Below are 23249 nucleotides of genomic sequence, written 5' to 3'. Positions count from 1 at the left end.
ACTGAATCCTTCGGCACTGTCAGGCAACAGTGTTATTCCTCTCTGCGGAACAGAGCCAAAGACTTTGTGTGCCACTTGCGACATCGCCGGGAGATATTCCAGCCTTCCCCCTGCCAGAACGTCAACCGATAAGTTCACTGTTTATTTTGCATTTTCTTGTTATCATTTTTCATTGCCTCCCTGTGAGGAGTATTGCTGTGAATGACTGTTTAATAAAAACTGTAAACCCTTCTCTGTCTCCGGTTGCTCACAGCATCAGGCGAACTGCTTCCTCCTCTTACAAGGACACTGAAGTCTTGCCTATTTGCACACTGGCATGCATGGCTAACTTTATGTTGCACTGTCTTTCCCGTGACCCTTGCATGCTCAAAATTTTGGGTGACACTCATTACTGATTGAATAAAAAAGGAAAAAATGCAAGCTTACCCGGTTGGTTCAAAAGATAAGCTGCTATACTGTATAGGCTCTCAGCAACGGATAAATGACAGGAGCTCTTGCCAACAATAAATGCGAAAAGGAGATGAATCCAGCGAGCCAAGTTTGAAGTACATAAAAAAATCTTTTTCTTTATTTCAAACGTGGATTAAAAATATTTATCCATAGCAGCATATTATAAATATAGGCAGAGATAGGAAAAATTACTGCTGTAAAGCGCACGGCAAGACACGTTTCGGCTAAATCTTTATCATTGCCATAAACATTACTGGTTGGTGACACTTCTAGACCCACACTACAAGAAGAACTTTCAGTCTCTTATTCCAGAGGCAGACAGGTCTACTAAAATGGGGCAGTACCAGAGGGCCATTGTTGCAGAATTATTAAAAAAAATTCCCATATGAAAACGCTGCCAGCAGAGGTCACAGTTCGTTGGACAACCAAGGAGTACAGGCAAGAGAGTCACAACTCCAATACAGCAGAGGCAGGGGAACACTGTCAAAGTTCTGAGAGAGTTTTCTCAGACCCTCCCATCGCACTGGCCCTGAGGCGCGGGGTACTCTCACAAGGAGTGCAAAGTTTTGGAAGATACTGAGGGAGTACCTTGCTGACCGTGCCAACGTCCTCCGTGATTCTTCTGTGCCTTTTAATTATTGGGTATCCAAGGTGAACACATGACATGAACTGGCTCTCTACGCCTTGGAGGTCTTGGCCTGCCCTGCCGCTAGTGTTTTGTCAGAGCGGGTTTTTAGTGTCGCAGGTGGAATTATAACTGATAAGTGCATCCGCGTGTCAACTGAAAATGCTGACAGGCTGACTCATAAAAATGAACAATGGCTGGATTGGGCCAGAATTCTCTACACCACTGAATGATAACAGCGAAACAACCTCAAATCCCAGTGTTATTTTTTGGGAGGTATATTCCCATGCACCTCTTCACACCCACACATGAGTATACGCTTCCTGATTTTGCCTATTTGCTGTTATTCTCCTCCTTCTCCTCATCCTCATCAGCTACCACCACACTAGATCACCATGGTGACCGTGGTCCATATTGCAATAGCCACATTATTGTGTTAAAGGGTGTTTTTGATGCCCGTAAATAATTTTTTTTACACATTATGTTGAGGTGTACCCCCAAGTGGGAAATGTTGCAACCATAGGATACCCGCTCATTTAAATTGGGAAAAGATTTTTAGTAAGACATCCTCCACGTCTCTTCCGACACCACTACTAGATTACCAGGGTGAACGTGTTCCATGATGCAACAGCCAGTTTTTTTATTTTCAAGAGTGTCTATGATGCCCATAAAAAAAAGTTTACACAGCGTGTTGATGTGTACCCCCCAGAGGGAAATGTTTGTCAGCCCATACACTTAGTGTATGAGCATTACAACCATAGAAAACCCGCTCCTTTAAATTGGGAAAAGATTTTTAGTAGGCCCTCCTCCACGTCTCTTCCAAGGGGTATTGAAGTGCATCCAAATGTGGAGCAGGCCTTGCATTCACTTCATGGGCAAACATGGGAGTAGCAAATTAAGAAAAATGCGAACTTTGGTTTCATGTGGCCATCCAGTTCATTGTTTCAAAAGGTTATTGGGGTGTGTATAACTTTGGGGCAGGGTAGGCCTTGCATTCAATGCATAGGCTAACATTATATGGGAGTAGCTAATTAAGAAAACTGGGAACTTTGGTTTCATGTGGCCATCCAATACGTTGGTTCAAAGGATTATTGGGGTGCGTGTAACTTTGGGGCAGAGCAGGCCTTGCATTCAATGCATAGGCTAACAGTATGGCAGTACCAAATAAATAAGAATGGGAACTTTGGTTTCATGTGGCCATCCAGGACATCTGTTCAATGGGTTATTGGGATGTGTCCAAATTTGGGGCAGGCCTTGCATTCAATGCATAGGCAATAACAGCGTAGGACACCCACTGTTTAATAATGGTAACAACAAAGCATAGCCGGCTGATGGCTCTCTAAGAATAGTGAGGACAAATTGCTGTCCCTTTAAGAAAATTAAAGTCCACCTGATGGCCCTCCTCCTTTAACAGTCCCTCCTTAATAAATGAGATGCATTTAGCTTGGTTGAAAGCAATGCTAAAGTTGAAAAACGCATCAAAAACACTACGTGTGAACATAGCCCAAGTGGTGGAGGAACATTTTTGTTTTGGGTTGTCTATTTGGCTTTACATACAAATCATTACCCTGGAAAGGATCTTTCTTAACATATTTCCCAGGAAAATCAGTTTTATTTTCGTATTTGTATGTTTTATTGTGCGCCCGGAAAAGTGGCATAAGACTCTGACAACACTGTTCACAGCAGTGACCTGGGAGTTAGAAATGCTTCCAGGCGTCTTCCCTATGATGTTCCCATGTCATTTCAGCACTATTCCCAGCGATTTCAGACATTTTTAGACCATAAAAAGACCCCTGGGGGGGGCACGGCAAAAATGCTCGGGTTTCCCATAGACTTACATTGGGTTCGTTGCTCGAGCACCCGAGCATTCCAATTTGCTCGCCCATCACTACGTGATATTTCAGTTTTTCTTTTTTAATAAAATTACAAAAATGTATGCATTTTGTTTTTTTCAGTCAAGATGGGGTGCAGAGTGTACATTCATGAGAAAAAAAATAATTTTTTGAATTTACCAAATGGCTGCAATGAAATAAAAAGAGAAAAGTTTAAAGAGGTTTGAATACTTTCCAAACCCACTGTAGACCCTTCAAAGTCACTTCAAATGTTATGTGGTCCCTCAGTTTTTTAAATTTGGTTGGCAAAATAAAAAATCACTGGTCAACTTTTAACCCTTGTAACTTCCTAACAAAAAAATTGTTTATATTGTGCTGATGTAAAGTAGACATGTGGACAATGTTATTTATTAACTATTGTTATTTATTAACTATTTATTAACATATCGCTCTGATTTAACGGCTTGAAAATTGGAAAGGTTTCTAATTTTTTACCAAATTTCCACTTTTTTCACAAATAAACGCAAGTCATATTGAAGAAATTTTACTACTTTTATGAAGTACAATATGTCATGAAAAGATATTCTCAGAATCCTTGGGATCCGTTTAAGTATTCCAGAGTTATTATCTCATAAATTAACACTTGTCAGAATTGTACTGGTCATTAACGTGCAAACAGTCTTGGGGGGGGGGGGGGGGGTTAAGGGGTTTATGGTAGAAAAGCCCCAGACGGATGAGTATACGAGGTCTTAGATTGCGCACAGACATTACAGGAAGAAACAAAGTTGACTAGATCCCAATTCAACCTTGGGTACCAAGAACAACAAAGAGCAAAGCCCAAGGTTGCTTCACTACTTGGACGATCAGCTATGATGAGCCCCTAAAACTTTGAGATGCAGATGAAGATGGTACAAATAATTTCCCTGAAAGACAAGCAGGGGCAACCCCCTGAACCTTCATTACCTTTCCCTCCAGCTTAGAACACACGGCAGAGACAACCACCCCTTCCCTTAAAATTTGAATAAAAGAGTCCTCTAGACAGAAGCAGAATGGACCTTCAGGATCCAATCCTTGAGCCCCAAGGATTGTTTTCGGTAAAGAATGTAACTTGCTGCTAATTTTCTCCAATTAAAGTATGGATTTTATTATTACATTTGAAGCTGGAATGTGTCACTCTGTGATATCTCTATTTAGAGTCTTTTATCTATATCTTTTTCTTATATACACTAATATCTGGTATTTATGACATGAACTGCTGGAAACCCCTGGCCCCATTAAGCCTTATTTCATCTTTTATGCTCTGTTTTATTGTTCACTATTAGGCTGTATCGCCCATCTACCTTCCGAGGAGTAAGTTCATGCCGGGAATGTCAGCGATTGCGATACAACTGCAGCTGCTCAGAGATACATTCCTGAGACATGGATCCATGGTGGCACTGGATATTGCTAGTGCATGGCCTTTTTTATTGGTGTGATTTTCCTTTCCACCACCGCATATCTGAACGCTTGTAGCTATGCGTTCCAGCTTGGAATGCATCGCTGGCATCCAGCGGAAGTACAATCTCCCTGCGCATGCACGGTTAGCATTTATGCGTTCCATTCTGGAACACAGATAATTCCAGGTCTGGGAGACGCTGCACATCAGCACGTGAGTGTTATACCATTTCACAGTGCTTTGATCCGGTACTGCATCACAGGATCAGGTACGGAAGGTATGGGCCAACCCATCTACATTTATTATATACATTAGGATGCTACCAGGAACTGTGTGTTGGAGGGAGGGGCCTGATGAACAAGTCAAACTCTTCCATATATTTAACCTCTAGCCTTATGGATTATAGGACAGGCATCGACGTATTACCTTGCACGGTGAGGGGCTACTTGGCATATGGGGTCATATTTAAGGAGCACATGTTGCATAGCCCAGGCACACCATCATGGGCCTCTAATCATCTTATGAACATCTATAGGCATCTACATCTCACATGAACATACCAGCCTCCTGATGAACCACCAGAGGAGAAACGCATCGAGGCAGGGGCATAGAAGCATCTGATATCCATCTACATCAGAATGATAAGTACCTCTATCTTTGTTTACTACGTGTAACCCAGCTTCCCATCCTGGTCCTTAGCCTAGTTGTCTCGTCTAGGCTCCCTGCATTTACATATGCACAGGGCCTGCAGGGTAAGGGGCAGCCTTCGTGGAGCAGAGGGCGCCAAACATCACTTTCTAGGGTGCCAACCTCCGCTAACAGGTAGAGATGACAGTGGACACGTAGGGTTTCCTAGGCCATGTGTTGTTGTACCTGGGATTTCTTCTGACTGAGATTATGCAGCCCGTTCTGGCCCCCTGCCTTTCCAAGGGCCTCTAATCCCTGGCATTTGGTGAGGAGGTGGAGACAAAACAGTGGATCTCTTTTGGAACATATGTTTGACTGCATAAAGTATATGATGCATCTGAGCAGTCATACATGAAATATATTGTCTGTGTGATTACTTAGTCCATCACAATTTTGTACACCTGGGTTTTCTTTTGGTGTTATTTCAATAATTGCTTAATAAAAGTATTTTTTAAGGGCTATATGTTCACACCTTTAATCCCTTAATATTATTTATACATTTTTTTATAGTATTGAGGTCCTGAACATTCAGTGTTTGCCAAGTGTTCATGTTCATGACAGCGTGGCAAACAATGCTTCTGATCGGTGGTAAAATGCTTACCACCAGTCAGACAGCTGCATTCCCCATGCGGTCAAATGACAGTGTGAGCCTGCAGCTGTGATCTGAGGTAAAAAGATAACCTTCGGTCACTGGTGTTGATTATGGGACTACGGCTCCCATCTGCCTACACCTGCTGCCGCTATTAAGAGTGAGAGCATTTGGCATTTGGCAGCCTATGGGAGTATTCATCAGCCATCGCCTGTGCTCTAATTAAATCATTTTTAAAAAATGGTGTGGGTTCCCCTTTACTTTTGATAACCAGCCAGGTGAAACTGAGAGCTGGGGGCTGCAAACCTCAGCTGTCAGAACTAGAAAGGCTGGTTATTAAGAATAGAGGGGTCTCCACGCTGATTTTAGCATTGCCCGGTGACATCAAGCCCATGGATTAGTAATGGAGAGGCTTTTTTTTTATTTATTTATAGCACAGGCGGCGGCTGATGAATACTCCCGTCAGCCACCATCTAGTCTCGCTGGTATTAGCGGCAACAGGTGTAGACTGATGGGAGCAGTAGTACCATCAGCGGATGCCAGTGACAGGAGATAATTTTTTTACCTCTGATCACAGCTGCGGGCTCACGCTGTCATTTGACAGTGTGGGAACCGCGGCTTTCTGACTGGTGGTAATGATTTTACCGCCTATCAGTCACAGTGTTTGCCATGCTTTCATGCACATGACCGCGTGACAAACACTTGGTATTCGGGGACAGAATCCGAACAGTGTCACGGTCTTGCTGGTGAAGTCCGTGTTCAGTGTCCGTGCTTGAACAATAGGTGTTTCTTACGGACGCCGAACTCTACTGTTCGCCTATCTCTAGTCACACCTCCTCCTTCTTCCAGATCGCACCAAGCTTTCTTAAGATGACCACCAAACCAATCCTTTCTTGTCAGGCACTTTGTTCTGCCCATTCTGTGCAGCAAGACATTTCTTAAGTGCTGTTCCTGCTATGGCCATTAGATGTCATAGTTGCCCTTCTCTTTCCTATTCATGTGTTTGGAATCTTTCCCCCTAAACGGTTAATCTGTTCAGAACCGCCCCATCTTCCTTCCCTGGTCAACAACATGTAACCATTTCTGCCGGATCGCTGAGGAGTTCACATGTGCTCAGCTCCCTGCAAAATCACTGCTTATATCAAGCGGATTCCGGTAAGGCTTTACTGCATTTATGTAAAATATGCTATGCATCTGTGTTAGCTGGCCATAGTGCATGCCTTATGATATTTGCAATGCATGTTCAGCTCCTGTAATGCTATTACAATGCATGTTAGTTACATGCATCCTCTGTTCAGTGAATGCAAGGCTGCAGCCATAAGTTGTTCAGATATTTATTTCTTTTTTACTGCTGTGTATGTTGTATTGCTCAACCTCTACATAATGCGTGCTACCGATATAACAGCCTCCTGTGTCATTGTTACTGTTGTGATAGTACTCTGTATTGCTGTGATATTGTCTGCCAGTACTGACATGCTGCATTATCTGTTTCTTATAGTTTTTACCTGAATCATCCATAATTGTGTACAACAATCTCTGATATCATCCACAACTTTGTACAACAACCCCTGATCTCATCTACTACTATGTTCACCAATTTCATCTACTATACTATCTGTTATCATCTCCCATTGTTGTCCATATTATTCCAATAAATATAGACTTAAGCACCCATACAGTCTTGTTACTGGGAGTGGATGAAAGGTTTAGCCGTATGCTGGAATCCACACAGCATCATACGTGGAAGAAGGCAGAACATACTTCTTCTCAATTGCTTGTACTGCCCCCTGGCCTGGGGCTCTGTCTGGTTCTTTCCAAACTGCAGTTCAAACCAGCAGAACAAAGTCCATTTAACAAAATACCAGTCTCTGCCAACAGAATGTATGTTTTTTTATTTCTCCTCACAGGACTGGAGTCTCTACCTCAGAATAAAAATCCAGCACAAACCAGGTTAAGCCAACGTCATCAAGCAGTTGCAGGGTATACAGTGGCCTCCTGTAGCTGTGATTAGTACTGCAGGCAAAAATATTGTCAATTCTACATTACTAACAAAATAGAACAGCAGCTAGCTGCAAATTATATGCAAAAGGTTAATGGTAAGTGATGGTCAGCGGCATATACCACATTACCTCACAATTACAATAATTTCTGGGAGAAACACTTTGTTTCTGGGAGAAACAGATTTTCTGGAACAATTTCAAGGATGCCAAAACTTTTGGCCATGACTGTATTTACACAATTAGACATATTGTGCAGTAACACTTATCCTGTCCTTTATACCAATTGTGTCTTATTCTGGGCATCTTAAAATGCATAGTCAATATCAGGGGCATGGTCTTTTTAAGGGGGATGACAAAAGTCCATAAACAATTTAGACTGTGTGTGAATTTTGGGTCAGTTTTCCAGAAAAACTTGAATAGTAGGTTGATAACCCTGTTTACGTGGGTGGTGTCTATAGCCAATAATGTTGCACAATCTGTCTGGAACTTACAATGTTCTATGGCCCATCTGTCACTGACAGATGCGAGAGGAGCTCAAACCAGGAGAGTTTAGTACAGAAGGTGAACACTTTAAAAGAGTGTAGAAAAGCAGCAATGTTTCAACTAATTATATGTAAATTGAAAAATGGAAAACACATACACCACAATGGCAGACTAACAAGAACATTTATTAGGAATTATACATTGAGGGTCTCAGGTTAGAGGAGATGGATTTTCACGGCCAGTTGCAGCACTTGCAACTCATGTCAAATACTAAGCCATCAGTAGGACATTTCGTTGAATAGGTAATTCCAGCTGCACATGTGTAAAATTTGTTGGAGTTTAGTGGGTTTACATAATGGCCATCAGCTCTATAAACACAGAAGTTTGTGTCAACATCATCAACAGGAGGATCAGGTGGAGGAATGACTGGAGGCACTGGTGTGCTGCCTCCACCAGGATTGGATGTTGTGGTTGTTGTGGTTGTTGTACCTGGAGTTGGCGGAGTAATGATGTCACCACATATCTCCCCATGGCAGTTCACTGTTGAACCTAAATAAGTTACAGAGAAAACATTCCATGAAACATTTCCTTATCTGTTGAACAGAAACAATTCCTTCAAGATGTTGTCCACTACTCTAACAACTCCCTCGTAATCCCTATGCTTCCCCCTTATAAAACAATAACACCTATACTCACTTCCGGTGCTGGTGCCATTCTAGCAGTGGCTCTCCCGGGATCATGGTTATGTCACACAATTCTTGAAGCTAATCGGCGCTGGCTTCACTCTCCTATGGGTAAAGCACAGACGCCAGAGGGAGGACACCCATTGGACAGGACCATCCTCATTTACATACAGCACCGAGCAAAGAGACGACAGACACGTTTATGGAATGCAGTATAAGAGCAGATAAAGGTCATAAGTAGAGTTGAGCGACTTTTGGTTTTTTAGGGTCGCGTTTCGTTTCGTGAAACCCGACTTTTCCAAAAGTCGGGTCGAGCAAGATCGTCCGATTATAGGGAAAAGTCGGGGTCGTCCCGAAACACGAAACCCAATGTAAGTCAATGGGGAATAAAAGTCGGCAGTGAGAGGAGGACAGGAAACACACCTACAGTGCCCATTTGAATGCCAAAAGCATCAATTCTTCTTTCTTAAGCTTGTCAACCTTAATTAACTTCATAATACAAGTTACGCACTGAAAAATGGGGGTTATTTGGCTACAAACTGTGGGGGGGGAGGGCTGGCTGCAGGTTTTCATGTGCCCTGGGCGAAAGAGCGCCCCTTTAACACATACCACAACTCATCATGCTCCGATACGGCAGAGAAATAGCGGTATAGTAGAATGAAAAATACCTCACGTTTTACATCTCATGACGAGGCCCATCTATTTCTCCATACAGAATCATTGGTCCCATATAATGTTTGAAACAGTATATGATGAGCTCCACATAATGCTACAGTATATGTTGGTCCCCATGGATGAAGCTCCACTGTCTTATGGGCCCAAATAATGCTCCAAACATAATGGGCCCCATTTCTAATGCTCTAGTGTATAATGGGCCCTGTAAATGCTGCTCCAGTGTCTGATGTCCACCTTTGGAATGTTCCAGTGTATGGTGGGCCCCATCTATCATTCTCCAGAGTATAGTGCTCTCCAAAAATTGCTGTCCCAACATTGAAAACAATCAAATAAGTCTCCTCGCTAGGGAATCCCTGTACTTGTCTGGACAGGTGCTGTAGCTTGCTTAACAGCTCGCCAGCCGTTCTCACGCCCAGTATGGATTACACGTGATTGCACAAAGGTGAGAAAGGGTACCGTATCCCCAGATAACATGTATGGATAGCGTACACATTCAAAATATATGTCTCAGGAGGCAGGCTCAGACGGTGTTAGGCCCAGTATGGATTGCACGTGATTGCACAAAGGTTAGAAAGGGTACCGTATCCCCGGATAACATGTATGGATAGCGTACACATTCAAAATATATGTCTCAGGAGGCAGGCTCAGACGGTGTTAGGCCCAGTATGGATCGCACGTGATTGCACAAAGGTTAGAAAGGGTACTGTATCCCTGGATAACATGTATGGATAGCGTACACATTCAAAATATATGTCTATACAGCATGAGGCAGGCTCAGACGGTGTTAGGCCCAGTATGGATTGCACGTGATTGCACAAAGGTTAGAAAGGGTACCGTATCCCTGGATAACATGTATGGATAGCGTACACATTCAAAATATATGTCTCAGGAGGCAGGCTCAGACGGTGTCAGGCACAGTATGGATTTGACGGCTCAGATTACACAGCGGAGGAGCAGGGAGAGGTAAAGATTGCAAATGCTGGGGCCCTGCCCAAGCAAGGGGGGCCCACTCGTGGGCGTCGGTACTGGCACTGGGCCCCTCATAGTACAGCGGTGTGTCTGACGGCGGGTGTGCACCACCACCGTCAGAGACACTTGATTGCACTATGAGGGACCCTGTGCCAGTGCCCGCGCCCAAGAGTCGGCCTACCCACCTGTCCAGGGCAACGGCACTCGCACGGTGTCGTGCGGTAGGTGGTGACCCCGGCCATGGGGGGGGAGGCAGCACAGTTAGGGAGTTTTAGAAAGTGGCATATGTTGATGTTGGACATTCAGCTGATGCAAAAGGCGAAATAGGTGAAGTACCAGGAAGAGGTGGACCAAAGCAAGCCATTTTTCTGTCACCCTATGTGTCATCAGGGGAAGGTGGGACAAAATCCTTGGAAACCCATGCGTGGTTCATTTTAATGAAGGTTAGCTCATCCACATTTTGGGTTGACAGACGGGTCCTTTTTTCTGTCAGGATTGATCCAGCTGCACTGAAGACTCTTTCCGATAGCACACTTGCAGCTGGGCAAGCGAGCTCCTGTAAGGCATATTGTGCCAATTCAGGCCAGGTGTCCAGTTTAGCGGCCCAATAGTCAAAGGGGAATGACCTGTGTGGGAGAACATCGATATGGGAGGAAAAGTAGTTTGTTACCATAGTTGACAACTGCTGTCTCCTGTCACTTTCCATCGATGCAGTATTACCAGTTGTGTGAGCGGTATTTGAAAAATCAGTCCACAACATTGTCATGAAACCCCTGTCTCCAACGCCAATTCTGCTGTGTGCACCACGAACACCTCTACCAAGCTGCCCCCGGCCCGTACGGCTCGTGTGAGAACCATCACCGCTGCTGTGTGCTGGGAATGCCTCAAGCAACCGATTTACCAGAGTTGCTTGTTTATTAGCCAATATTAGGTCAAGGTTCTCCTGTGGCATGATGTTTTGTAATTTGCCTTTATAGCGTGGATCCAGGATGCTGGCCAACCAGTAGTCGTCATCGTTCATCATTTTGGCAATGCGGGGGTCCCTTTTTAGGATCTGCAAGGCATAATCTGACATGTGGGCCAATGTGCCCGGTGTCAATGATGCACTGCGAGTGCTGGGTGGAGGAGCACTTTCTGGCAAATCCACATCCCTCCAGTCACACACAAACCCTGTACCAGACCTTGCCACGCCAACATTTTCACTTGCCCCACGAGATGCATCCTCCTCCCCTAAGTAATCATCCCCATCATCCTCCTCCTCCTCCTCTTCTTCCTCCACCTCGTCCAGGAGAGGTCCCTGAGCAGACAATGGCTGAATGTCATCAAGGATTCCCTCCTCCTCTTCCTCCTCATCAACATTGGCTGCAGACGCCTGCTCCTTAAGGTGCGTCAAAGTTTGCATGAGCAGACGCATAAGTGGGATGCTCATGCTTAGGATGGCGTCGTCTGCGCTTACCAGCCATGTGCATTCCTCAAAACACTGAAGGACTTTACAAAGGTCTTTCAGCTTCGACCACTGCACACCTGTCAACTCCATGTCTGCTCTCAAAGTGCCTGGCCGTGTATCCTCCCACAAATGCATTATGGCCTGCCTCTGCTCGCACAGCCGCTCCACCATGTGCAGGGTGGAGTTCCACCTTGTTGCAATGTCGATAATGAGGCGGTGGTTGGGAAGGTGGAGCAATCGCTGCAGCTTCTGCATACGAACGGAGTGTACAGGCGACCGGCGAATGTGCGCGCACAGTCTTCGCACCTTCTGGAGCAGGGCTGTTAACTCCGGATAATTTTTGAGGAAGCACTGCACCACCAGGTTCAAGGTATGAGCCAAGCAAGGTATGTGGCTGAGTTATGAAAGGGCTATGGCTGCCACAAAATTACGCCCGTTATCACTAACTACCTTGCCTGCCTCAAGATGTACACTGCCCAGCCATGACTCAGTTTGTCGCTTCAAGTACTCGGCCAGCACCTCGGCGGTGTGTCTGTCGCCCAAACACATCATCTGCAACACAGCCTGCTGACGCTTTCCACTAGCTGCTCGATAGGGGGACACATCGTGTGCAACAGTGGCAGCTGCAGATGGAGTGCTCGTACGACTGCGCTCTGTGGACGAGCTTTCGCTTCTGGAGGAGGTGGAGGAGGAGGAGGGTCGAACGCCTACAGCCAACTGTTTCCTATACCGTGGGCTAGGCAGCACTGTCCCACCACCGCTGTCCCCTGTGGACCCTGCATCCACCACATTAACCCAGTGCGCAGTGATGGACACGTAACGGCCCTGGCCATGCCGACTGGACCATGCATCAGTTGTGAGGTGCACCTTTCCGCTCACTGACTGCTTGAGTGCATGGACAATGCGGTCTTTCACATGATGGTGGAGGGCTGGGATGGCTTTGCGAGAGAAGAAGTGGCGACTGGGTAGGTCATAGCGTGGTACTGCATAGGCCATGAGTTCGCGGAAAGCTGTGCTTTCCACCAACCGAAAGGGCATCATCTCAAACGAGATTAGTTTGGCAATGTGGGCGTTCAAACCCAGTGTACGCGGATGAGAGACTGAGTACTTTCTTGACCTACTCATAGTGTCTGGGAGGGTGAGCTGGACTTGAGAGCTGCATATGGTGGAAGTAGCGGTGGACAGGGCGGACTGAGAGAGGGTTGATGATGGTGATGGAGTTGGTGTTCTTTCTGATGGCCTAGAATCAGTCTTTCGTTGATATAACAGTGGGATTCCCTGACTGCTGTGGCCTTGCAACGACACCTCAACATTTGCTGCTGTGCTAACCGGTGGGCTTACAGTGGGGGAAACAATGTAGCGTTGCTGACTACCTTCGTTGTGATCAGTTGCACATGTGGCACTTGAGGTTTGGTGTTGTGTCCACGCTTGCAAGTGCATGCTGGTTAAATGTCTAAGCATGCAACTGGTATTCAAATTTTTCAGATTTTTCCCTCGGCTAAAGGTCTTTGCGCACTTCTTACAGATAACCTTGGCCTGATCATGAGGATTTTGTTCAAAAAAGTGCCACACTGCACTCTTCCTACTTTGGCAGACATTTTGCGGCCTAGCACGCTGTGATCTTTTGACCCTCTGGACAAGCTGTCCAGCAACTCTTTTGATGTTTGGAACCTGTCTTTGGAGTGCTCCGGGCCTGCCAGATAACAGCTGTTGCGATGTCGATGTCTGCTGTGGATGCTCCTCATCTGAGCTATTGGAAGCAGCACCCTCTTCCCCCAATGGATGCCAATCTGGGTCAACAACTGGGTCATCCATCACCTCCTCTTCTATGTCATGTGCACCTTCCTCTGTGTCACCGTGTATGGTGGTATAGTGTGCGGGAAGGGGCACCTGAGTCTCATCAGGGTCAGAATCTGGCTCTGTACACTGCAAGGACAATGTAGTGCTCTGAGTGAATGTACCAGCAGAATTATCCATCAGCGGCTGTGCATCAGTGCACTCCATGTCAGATTCATCTTGGCCTGGGTAATTCACCATTTCACTTGATAATCCAGGCATGGTATGTGAAAACAGCCTTATGCAGTAATCAGTAGTATGGCCTGCGTCATCCTTCAATCTTGGTTGGGGTGAAGGACACAAGGAAAGGTGTGGTTCATGAACATGAGCCTCCAATGATGACTCAGTGCTTTTACTTTTTACAACTGAAGAAGAGGAGGCGATAGAGCTGGAGGCTGAGTCAGCAATGTAAGACAAAACTTTTTCCTGATGCTCTGGCTTTAAAAGCGGTTTGCCAACTCCTAGAAAACTAAGCGTTCGAGGCCTTATGTAGCCAGACGATGACGCAGGCTCAACACCTCCTGCATTCGGTCCTATTTTGCTCTTGCCACTACCATCAGATCCACCACCAACACCATCATTACCAGCTGCCAACCCCCGCCCAATTCCACGGCCTCTTCCACCAGCCTTCCTCATTTTTGGTAGAAATGTAGACAAAATCCAACAAACTATATAGTATGTAAAACAAGGTGTCTATAGGACAGGGGAGATTTTGAATTTCTGCACACACTTTTGGACACTGGACACTTTTGGATTGTGTGAGGCCCACTGATATCTGAGCGCTATGTGACTAGAGAATAAGTGAGATTTTGAATCTCTGCACACACTTTTGGACACTGGACACTTTTGGATTGTGTGAGGCCCAATGAATATCTGAGCGCTATGTGACAAGCTCGATGGCACAGCTGTGACCTAAGTGACTAGAGGATAAGTGAGAGTTTGAATCTCTGCACACACTTTTGGACACTGGACACTTTTGGATTGTGTGAGGCCCAATGAATATCTGAGCGCTATGTGACAAGCTCGATGGCACAGCTGTGACCTAAGTGACTAGAGGATAAGTGAGAGTTTGAATCTCTGCACACACTTTTGGACACTGGACACTTTTGGATTGTGTGAGGCCCAATGAATATCTGAGCGCTATGTGACAAGCTCGATGGCACAGCTGTGACCTGAGTGACTAGAGGATAAGTGAGAGTTTGAATCTCTGCACACACTTTTGGACACTAGACACTTTTGGATTGTGTGAGGCCCAATGAATATCTGAGCGCTATGTGACAAGCTCGATGGCACAGCTGTGACCTAAGTGACTAGAGAATAAGTGAGATTTTGAATCTCTGCACACACTTTTGGACACTGGACTCTTTTGGATTGTGTGAGGCCCAATGAATATCTGAGCGCTATGTGACAGGCTCGATGGCACAGCTGTGACCTAAGTGACTAGAGAATAAGTGAGATTTTGAATCTCTGCACACACTTTTGGACACTGGACACTTTTGGATTGTGTGAGGCCCAATGAATATCTGAGCGCTATGTGACAAACTCGATGGCACAGCTGTGACCTAAGTGACTAGAGGATAAGTGAGAGTTTGAATCTCTGCACACACTTTTGGACACTGGACACTTTTGGATTGTGTGAGGCCCAATGAATATCTGAGCGCTATGTGACAAGCTCGATGGCACAGCTGTGACCTAAGTGACTAGAGAATAAGTGAGATTTTGAATCTCTGCACACACTTTTGGACACTGGACACTTTTGGAGTGTGTGAGGCCCAATGAATATCTGAGCGCTATGTGACAAGCTCGATGGCACAGCTGTGACCTAAGTGACTAGAGGATAAGTGAGAGTTTGAATCTCTGCACACACTTTTGGACACTGGACACTTTTGGATTGTGTGAGGCCCAATGAATATCTGAGCGCTATGTGACAAGCTCGATGGCACAGCTGTGACCTAAGTGACTAGAGGATAAGGGAGATTGGATTGCTTTTAAAAAAGCAGTTTGCGGAGCAGTGGGTAAACAGCAATGCCAGCCTGTCAGGAAGCCTTAAAAGGCAGCCCAACAACCAACACCACTGATACACCACTATATAGCCTCCCCTTGCACTGCACACAGTGACTGGTGTGTTGTGCAGGCCAAATTGCTATCAGCAGCAGAAGCAGTTTTTTTTCTTCTCAGCAGGACAAAAAAAAAAATTGGGATTGCTTTTAAAAAAGCAGTTTGAGGCCCAATGAATATCTGAGCGCTATGTGACAGGCTCGATGGCACAGCTGTGACCAAAGTGACTAGAGGATAAGGGAGATTGGATTGCTTTTAAAAAAGCAGTTTGCGGAGCAGTGGGTAAACAGCAATGCCAGCCTGTCAGGAAGCCTTAGAAGGCAGCCCAACAACCAACACCACTGATACACCACTATATAGCCTCCCCTTGCACTGCACACACAGTGACTGGTGTGTTGTGCAGGCCAAATCGCTAGCAGCAGAAGCAGTTTTTTGGTCTTCTTCCCTGCCTAACGCTCTCCCTACAGAATCAGCAGCAACCTCTCCCTATACTGAGATCGGCAGAAGTAAGATGGCGGTCGGCGTGCACGCCCTTTTATACCCCCTGTGACGCCCACCAAAGCAAGCCAATCACTTGCATGCCCTTCTGAAAGATGGTGGTGACCCGTGCCTATGTCATCACGTTGCCCACAGTGTCCGTGGATCCTGATTGGCTGAAAAAGAGCGCAAAACAAACTTTTGAAACGCGACTTTGGCGCGTAAGTCGCCGACCTCGTGGCCGACCTCATCCTAGGGTCGGGTTTCGTTTCATGAAACCCGACTTTGCCAAAAGTCGGCGACTTTTGAATTTTTTCGACCCGTTTCGCTCAACTCTAGTCATAAGAGACTCAAAAACTGATGACAGTTTTCCTTTAACATACTTTTATTTTTTTAGGATGTTGGAAGACTTTAACACCAATTTTCCATGATTAAATGGAAATTTTAAGGGTATTAGAAAACACCTTCCCTATAAATTAACCCATTTTAGGAATTGCACCCCTCAAAAATACTGCTGCTTCAGTATTTTTTTTTTAACTATAAAATGCACTTCAAAGAAACCAACACAACGTGGAATGAAAGAATTAAAGATTTTTTTCCCACTAAAATGTTTTAACTTCAAGTTTTTCTTTTTCACGTTGTTGGAAAAAAATTCACCCCTTCTTTGGTCACAATTTTTTCAGAAAGGAAAATAATTGATATTTAAATGAGGCCTAAGTGTGAAAAAGTACTCATGTATGTTCAACAAAGTTGAATACAGCTACATATACAGCTCTAGCACTAATTACTGCAGGTTTGAGAAGAGGTTTTTGGCTTTGTGGCTTGTACAGGTGAAGCACACCAAGTTCGGCTATTTAGTGTAGATTATCTATATTCAAGAATTTCTGTTAAAAAAAAGGTTAAAAATGGAAATAGCTAATTGTTAAGTGCAGGTAATATGCAGAAAATAGAGAATGAGCAAATTCCAGTGTTAAAATTATACAGTGTTAATTCCCATTTAAGATGTCAGCAGATGTCATTCCTGCATAGGTTTGATGCTGCTTAATGCTAATAGCTGCATCCTCTCTGTAAAATGGTCACTTACTTGCCAGCAGGGACTTTAGGTGATTGATCAGTGGATATTTCCCTTCATTGCAAAAGCTTCCTCGGAAATCATCCAAATCAAGGGCCCAAACCATGGCACCACCAAACCCACTTTCTTTTAAGAACTTCACCTTGAAATAAGAAAGAGATCATAGGGCTAGATTCATTATTACATGTTTGTCCTTTTTTTAAATTCATTACATTTATGGCAAACGCACTTCAAAACTCTTTAGGGTAATCTTATGTATGCCAAAAAGGTGTTCTTCATTTTAAAAGAAAAATAGCACTGCATGTAGCCACATTTTTCCTCTTAAAAACAATGGAGTCTGCAATGGGGACTACTCAAACAGCAGATGTAAACAGGGGTTGTCTGCACATATAATACTGAAGAACTATCAATTAGATAGATCATCAATGTCAGATTGGTGGGGGCCATCCCCCAGCACCCACACCCATGAGTTGTTAACAGTTCCGGTGGCAGGCAGATGTAAACACTGAATGGAGATGTTCAGCACTGCTCCATTCAATGTATAGCAGGCACTGCCTCCACAGTGCTACACAGAGAACAGAGCTAAGCCATTCAATGCTAAAATCCAGCCTGCGCAGGAACTAATAACAGCTTATCACAGAACATAAGCAGTTCTTTTCTGCTACTGCCATCTCAGCAGTATATGCAAGGGAAAAATCAGCTTTTATTCGTAAAGTGATCACTAGGCATCCAAAGCACTGACACAGGGTTTTACCATAGACAGGGCCTTACCAGAGACAGGGCCTTACCAGAGACAGTGCGTTACCAGAGACAATGCTTTACCAGAGACAGGGCTTTGCCAGAGACAGGGCCCAACCGGAGATATGGCTTTACCAGAGACAGGGTCTTACCAGACACAGGGCCTCACCAGAGACAGGGTCTTACTGGACACAGGGCCTCACCAGACACAGTGTCATACCAGATACAGGGCCCAACAGAGACAGTGCCTTACCAAAGACAGGGCCTTACCAAAGACAGGGCCCTACCAAAGACAGGGCCCTACCAAAGACAGGGCCCTACCAGAGACAAAGCATTACCAGACATTAACAGAGACAGAGCCTTATGAGAGACTGGTCCTAACCAAAGACAGTACCCTTCCAAAGACAGGGTCCTACCAGAGACAGGGAAATACCAGAGACAGGGCCATGCCAGAACCACGGTCTACCAGAGACAGGGGCTTACGAGACCTAGGACATCTCTCTGTTGGACAAATGACGCAGGTTTTGTTCACAACTAGGTAAAATATTGGCTGCTTTTTCAGGCAAAGTAACAAACTTAAAAAAAACACTCCAGTGTCGTTTTGTATTTCAGCACTGGAGTGGTGCTGCTAAAGCAAGATCCCTGCACCTATTATACTCACCAGCCACTCCAGCTTCAGCTTGTTCCTAGCACCCCTCCGGTCCCCCGACACCATCTTGTGACCATAACTTCTGACTCACTGCAAGTCAGAGGTAACTGTCACAAGTTCTCAATGCAAGTCTAAGAGAGCCAGAACGAAGCTCTCACAGATTTGCATTGAAAAGTGACCACCGACTCACTGCAGCAAACACTAGAGCGATCCAGCAGGTCACAAACTGCCGGAGACTAACTAGAACGGTGAACAAAACAGCAGAAGACAGTGGATGGTAAGTATAAGACTAAGTGAAGCAACCGTAGATTAGTAGTACCAAATCCAGAGCTGCAATAAGAAAAAATGTTGGAGTGGCATTTTAAGGACACTATTATAGTCACTAGAGTCCTCCACGCACAGATCATTGACAGCTATTAATTCAATTTTTCTGTTAATTTGCTGGAAAAGAAAAACAGAATTTGGTACAGTCTAAAGTTGATTTCCACTGTATCTGATACTAATGCACCTTCAGATGCATAGAAAGGATGGCGCGGCATAAAAATTTTCCACCTAATGCTAGATGTGTCCAGCTAACACGAGATCAGGTAAATATAGTGATCTCTGCTAAAGATATACAGGGTAAGGCTATGTGCACACGCTGCGGATTCACCTGCGGGTTTTTCCGCGCGGATCCGCAGATTTTCCGCAGGTAAAGTGACCTGCGGTTTTCCTGCGGATTTGCCTGTGGTTTTCCCCTGCAGTTTGACACCTGGACAATGGAACAGGTGCCAAACCGCTGCGGAATCCGCAGAAAGAATTGACATGCTGCGGTTTGAAAACTGCAGCAAAACCCCACGGAAAAAATGAAGCGTGAGCACAGCGGTTTTGAAAACCCATAGGATAACATGGTACTGTACCATGTCTGCAGAACTGCTGCGGATCTGCAGGGCCAAAAATGCTGCAGAACCGCAGCGTGTGCACATACCATTAGCCATTTATATGGATACACCTGGGTGGGCCATTTATATGGATACACCTAAATAAAATGGGAATGGTTGGTGAAATCAACATCCTGTTTGTGGCACATTAGTATATGGGAGGGGGAAAACTTTTCAAGATGGGTGGTGATCATGGCGGCCATTTTGAAGTCGGCCATTTTGGATCCAACTTTATAAATGGCCCACTCAGGTGTATCCATATAAATGGCCCACCCTGTATATTATATAATAAATAAATCAGTATGCCTTCAATCTGCCATTTTTTAACCCCTCATCATGTGCCCTACAGACAGACAATTCCAGATATAACAATAGCTATACAGAAGACTTTAGAACAATTTATTTAAGCTCCATCTTACTTTGCATTCATAACTTTGTTGGTTGTCAAATCCAACCCACTCATTATCTTTACAAGCATATGGCACCCTCTGGTCAGCAATCCACCTCACTGTGGTCCCTTTAAGCCAAGTGCAGATCTAAGAAGAACATATAGAACAGAATGTTACACAGCGATTATTGTATTTGTGTGACACTGTACTGTACACCCGACCCTGACAGTCAACCATGGCCTACAATCAGGTTTGTTACAGTTTTGTGTAATGATACACTGATAGTATAAAAACCATAAACACGTTTCATTAACATTAAGCAATGTGAGCTCATAAGTGTTAAAAATCATATAAAATAAAATGCATCATTTATGAATTTGATTATGATGAACATATTAGTTTTCTAAAAACTGGTTACATTTATTGATAATATATTGTCCAAACATGAATAATTTATACATTAATGAAACACCACAAATATTTGGACACCTTTTTTGAACTTAACACTTCTTAGTACTATACAAGATATATATATATACAGAAGAATGATGGAGGTGGTGGAAAGGGCAATAATGGGGGTGGTGGTGGAGGAGGAAATGATGGAGGTGGTGGAATGGGCAATGATGGGGTGGTAGGGGAGAAGGCAAGGATAGCGTGGTGGGGAAAAGCAATGATGATGGGGTGGTGGGGAGAATGCAATGATGGTGATGGTGGAAAGGGCAATAATGGGGGTGGTGGAGGAGGAGGAAATGATGGAGGTGGTGGAATGGGCAATGATAGTGGTGGGGGAGAAGGCAGTGATGGAGGTGGTGAAGAGTGCAATGATGGGGTGGGGGAGAGGACAATAATGAGATGTGGGGCAGGAGGACAATGAGGGGTGTGGGGGATTGGGATGGGAGGAAGGGGGACTTATAATGACTTAGGGACAGGGGGAGGTGGAGGAAAACATTATTATTGCCTATTATTTCTAACACAGTCCCTTAGTATATAGTGTACTCACTTATGTCTAACACAGTCCCTTAGTATATAGTGTACTCAATAATTCTGTATAACACCATCCTTAGTTACATAGTTTCCACTTTTATTATGTATAACACCATCCCTTATTACGTACCATCCTCTCTAGTTATATATGGTGCCATCCCTTGTGTGGTGTAGTAACCACTATGTCCGCTAGGGGGCGCTGTGTAGAGGTTCCAAGGGAAAGGATGAGTGGCAGAATCCTGAAGGATGGTTGTGTATCTCAAAGGGGGTGGCTTTGAGATGGAGACTTAGTTATGCGTATTGATCAGCAATGGTATTGCTGAGGTGTTATTTCAAGGTATAAGGGAGAAGTCTCTAGGTAACTTGGGAGTTGGGCGGGCCAGTTACCTACAAACCCACCCAGGTGTGTGTCTGAAAACGCCTGTATTAAAAAGCTATGTGAGTGTGTGAAGGACCTGTGATGAGGTCATAGTCACGTGACCCGGTGGGTGTGGCTATAGACCATATAATGTGGCCAGGGTAGGTCACATGTGAGGAATGCTGGGACCTGGTTGGTCCAGTGTGGAAGGTCCTGCAGACATGGAACTTCCTGCCTGACAGCACGTGTGAAGTGGCTGTGAGCAATGGCAATATGTGCCTGAGAGTTCCCTGGAGGGAACGAACGTATGCGGAATGCTGAAGCCACACGAGGAGCCCTGACTTGGGTGAGATAATTGTGAGGCTAAGTGAGCCTGCGCACTGGACATTGATAATAAGATGGAAGCATTATAATGGACGCTATGCTGGTAATGCTATTAAGTGAACTTTCTGTTGCTGCTGTGGTTTATGAGGCGTGAATAAACCGCAAGGACTGTATGATTTGTTGGAAAATCCTGTGCCAAAACTGGTTTTTGTTCGCTGCAAGCGAGAATCCCCTAAGTAAATGACAGCGCTACCTCACATTTGGTGGAGAATGCGGGAAATATTGTAGCCTTGTTGCTGGGAGCTACGGAAGAGGACTGCAAAGTCGGTTGCTAAGGGCAACGGATTCCATAAAGGCGTATGTTGCAGTGCTGGCAACGCTGAGCCAGGAAGGCTGACGAGGAAGCCACTGCCCGGCTGTGGTTCTGGAACTGTGGGGCGGCCTAGTGAGTAAGGCACTCTCCGAATCGGTGAGCCCAGTGCGGCCGTTTCCTCAGGAGAAAGAGACTGGTATTTATTAGGATACCTCTGCGGTAGAGGGGTCCGAGAACCTGCGCGGCCAGCAGGTGACGGTCGTGAAAACCGTGTTGTACTGACCGGGCTCAGTGAGCAAGAGACTGGTGATTGCTATAGGGTGCCTCTGCGGATAAGAGGTACCCAAGAACCTATGTGGCTGACACAGGCAATGGACTGGTGTTCATGTGGTACTGACCTGGGTCAGTGGTAAAGACTGTGTTCCTGGAGGGTCAGTGAGCAAGGTCCTGGAGGGTCAGTGTTGGGAAGAGCCCTGGAGCATGTGGTATGACCTTGGACCAGGTGAGGCGTAAGTGTTGGGCAGTATCAGGCCGAGATGGATGTCCTGAATAGCACCCGCTAAGCCCCTGGACCTGGTGAGGTCGGTGTGTTGGGAAACCCTGGAAAGAGGGTCGGCTCTCTGAATAGCACCCGGTGCGCCCTGTGTGTTGGACGGTCTCAGGCGGAGACGGTGCATCCTGAATAGCACACAGACAGGACACGTGAGTTTTGTGTTGGTGAGGCCGGTGTTGGCAAACCCTGGGAGGAGGGTCGCTCCCTGAATAGCACCCGGTGCGCCCTGTGTGTTGGACGGTCTCAGGTGGAGACGGTACGTCCTGAATAGCACACAGAAAGGACACGTGAGTTTTTGAGGTTTTTTGTGGTGTTTAACTATTCTTCTTTTCTCAACTCAGCCGGCGGTGGCTCAGTGGGAGTCAAGAAGTTGACAAGCGGCTTGAGGTGGCTCAGTGGGGCCGCGAAGGTGACTAGCGGCTTCCGGTAACTCGGTGGGGTTACGAAGGTGACAAGCGGCTTCCAGTGGATCGGCGGGTCCACGAAGATGGCGCAGCAGGAGCTGCAGTGATTCCAGCCGCTGTGTGTGTGAACAGCAACCAGTGGTGTCGGTGATCGGTGACAGCAGGAGCTGTGGTGGTGCCAACAAGGACTTGTGTGGTATCGTTAAGACATAAACTGTGTTGTGTGAACTGTGGTCTGAGAAGACCGGTTTAACGGACATGGGGAGATCCCGAAAGGGGGTGGAGTCCCAGAAGGGGGC

General features: G+C 45.5%; 1 protein-coding gene across 1 annotated transcript in view; it reads right to left on the bottom strand.

Annotated features, from left to right (window-relative positions):
• Nucleotides 1-8265: 8265 nt before the first annotated feature.
• The window catches only part of LOC141073498 (acidic mammalian chitinase-like), a 73855-nt gene continuing 58871 nt past the window's right edge, over nucleotides 8266-23249 (bottom strand). Inside the window, exons 10-12 of the mRNA XM_073560743.1 lie at nucleotides 20045-20161; nucleotides 17331-17460; nucleotides 8266-8650 (exon numbers count right to left, since the gene is read on the bottom strand). Of these exons, the coding sequence (XP_073416844.1) occupies nucleotides 8334-8650; nucleotides 17331-17460; nucleotides 20045-20161 (564 nt within the window). The 3' untranslated portion in view covers nucleotides 8266-8333. The remainder of the gene's footprint in view (nucleotides 8651-17330; nucleotides 17461-20044; nucleotides 20162-23249) is intronic.

Source organism: Dendrobates tinctorius, unplaced genomic scaffold (genome assembly GCF_039654945.1).
Source record: "Dendrobates tinctorius isolate UK_male_01 unplaced genomic scaffold, ASM3965494v1 ptg000304l, whole genome shotgun sequence".
In the NCBI taxonomy this organism is placed as follows: Eukaryota; Metazoa; Chordata; class Amphibia; order Anura; family Dendrobatidae; genus Dendrobates; species Dendrobates tinctorius.
The sequence above is the reverse complement of the archived record's forward strand: the minus strand, read 5'-3'. Positions and strand labels throughout refer to the sequence as shown.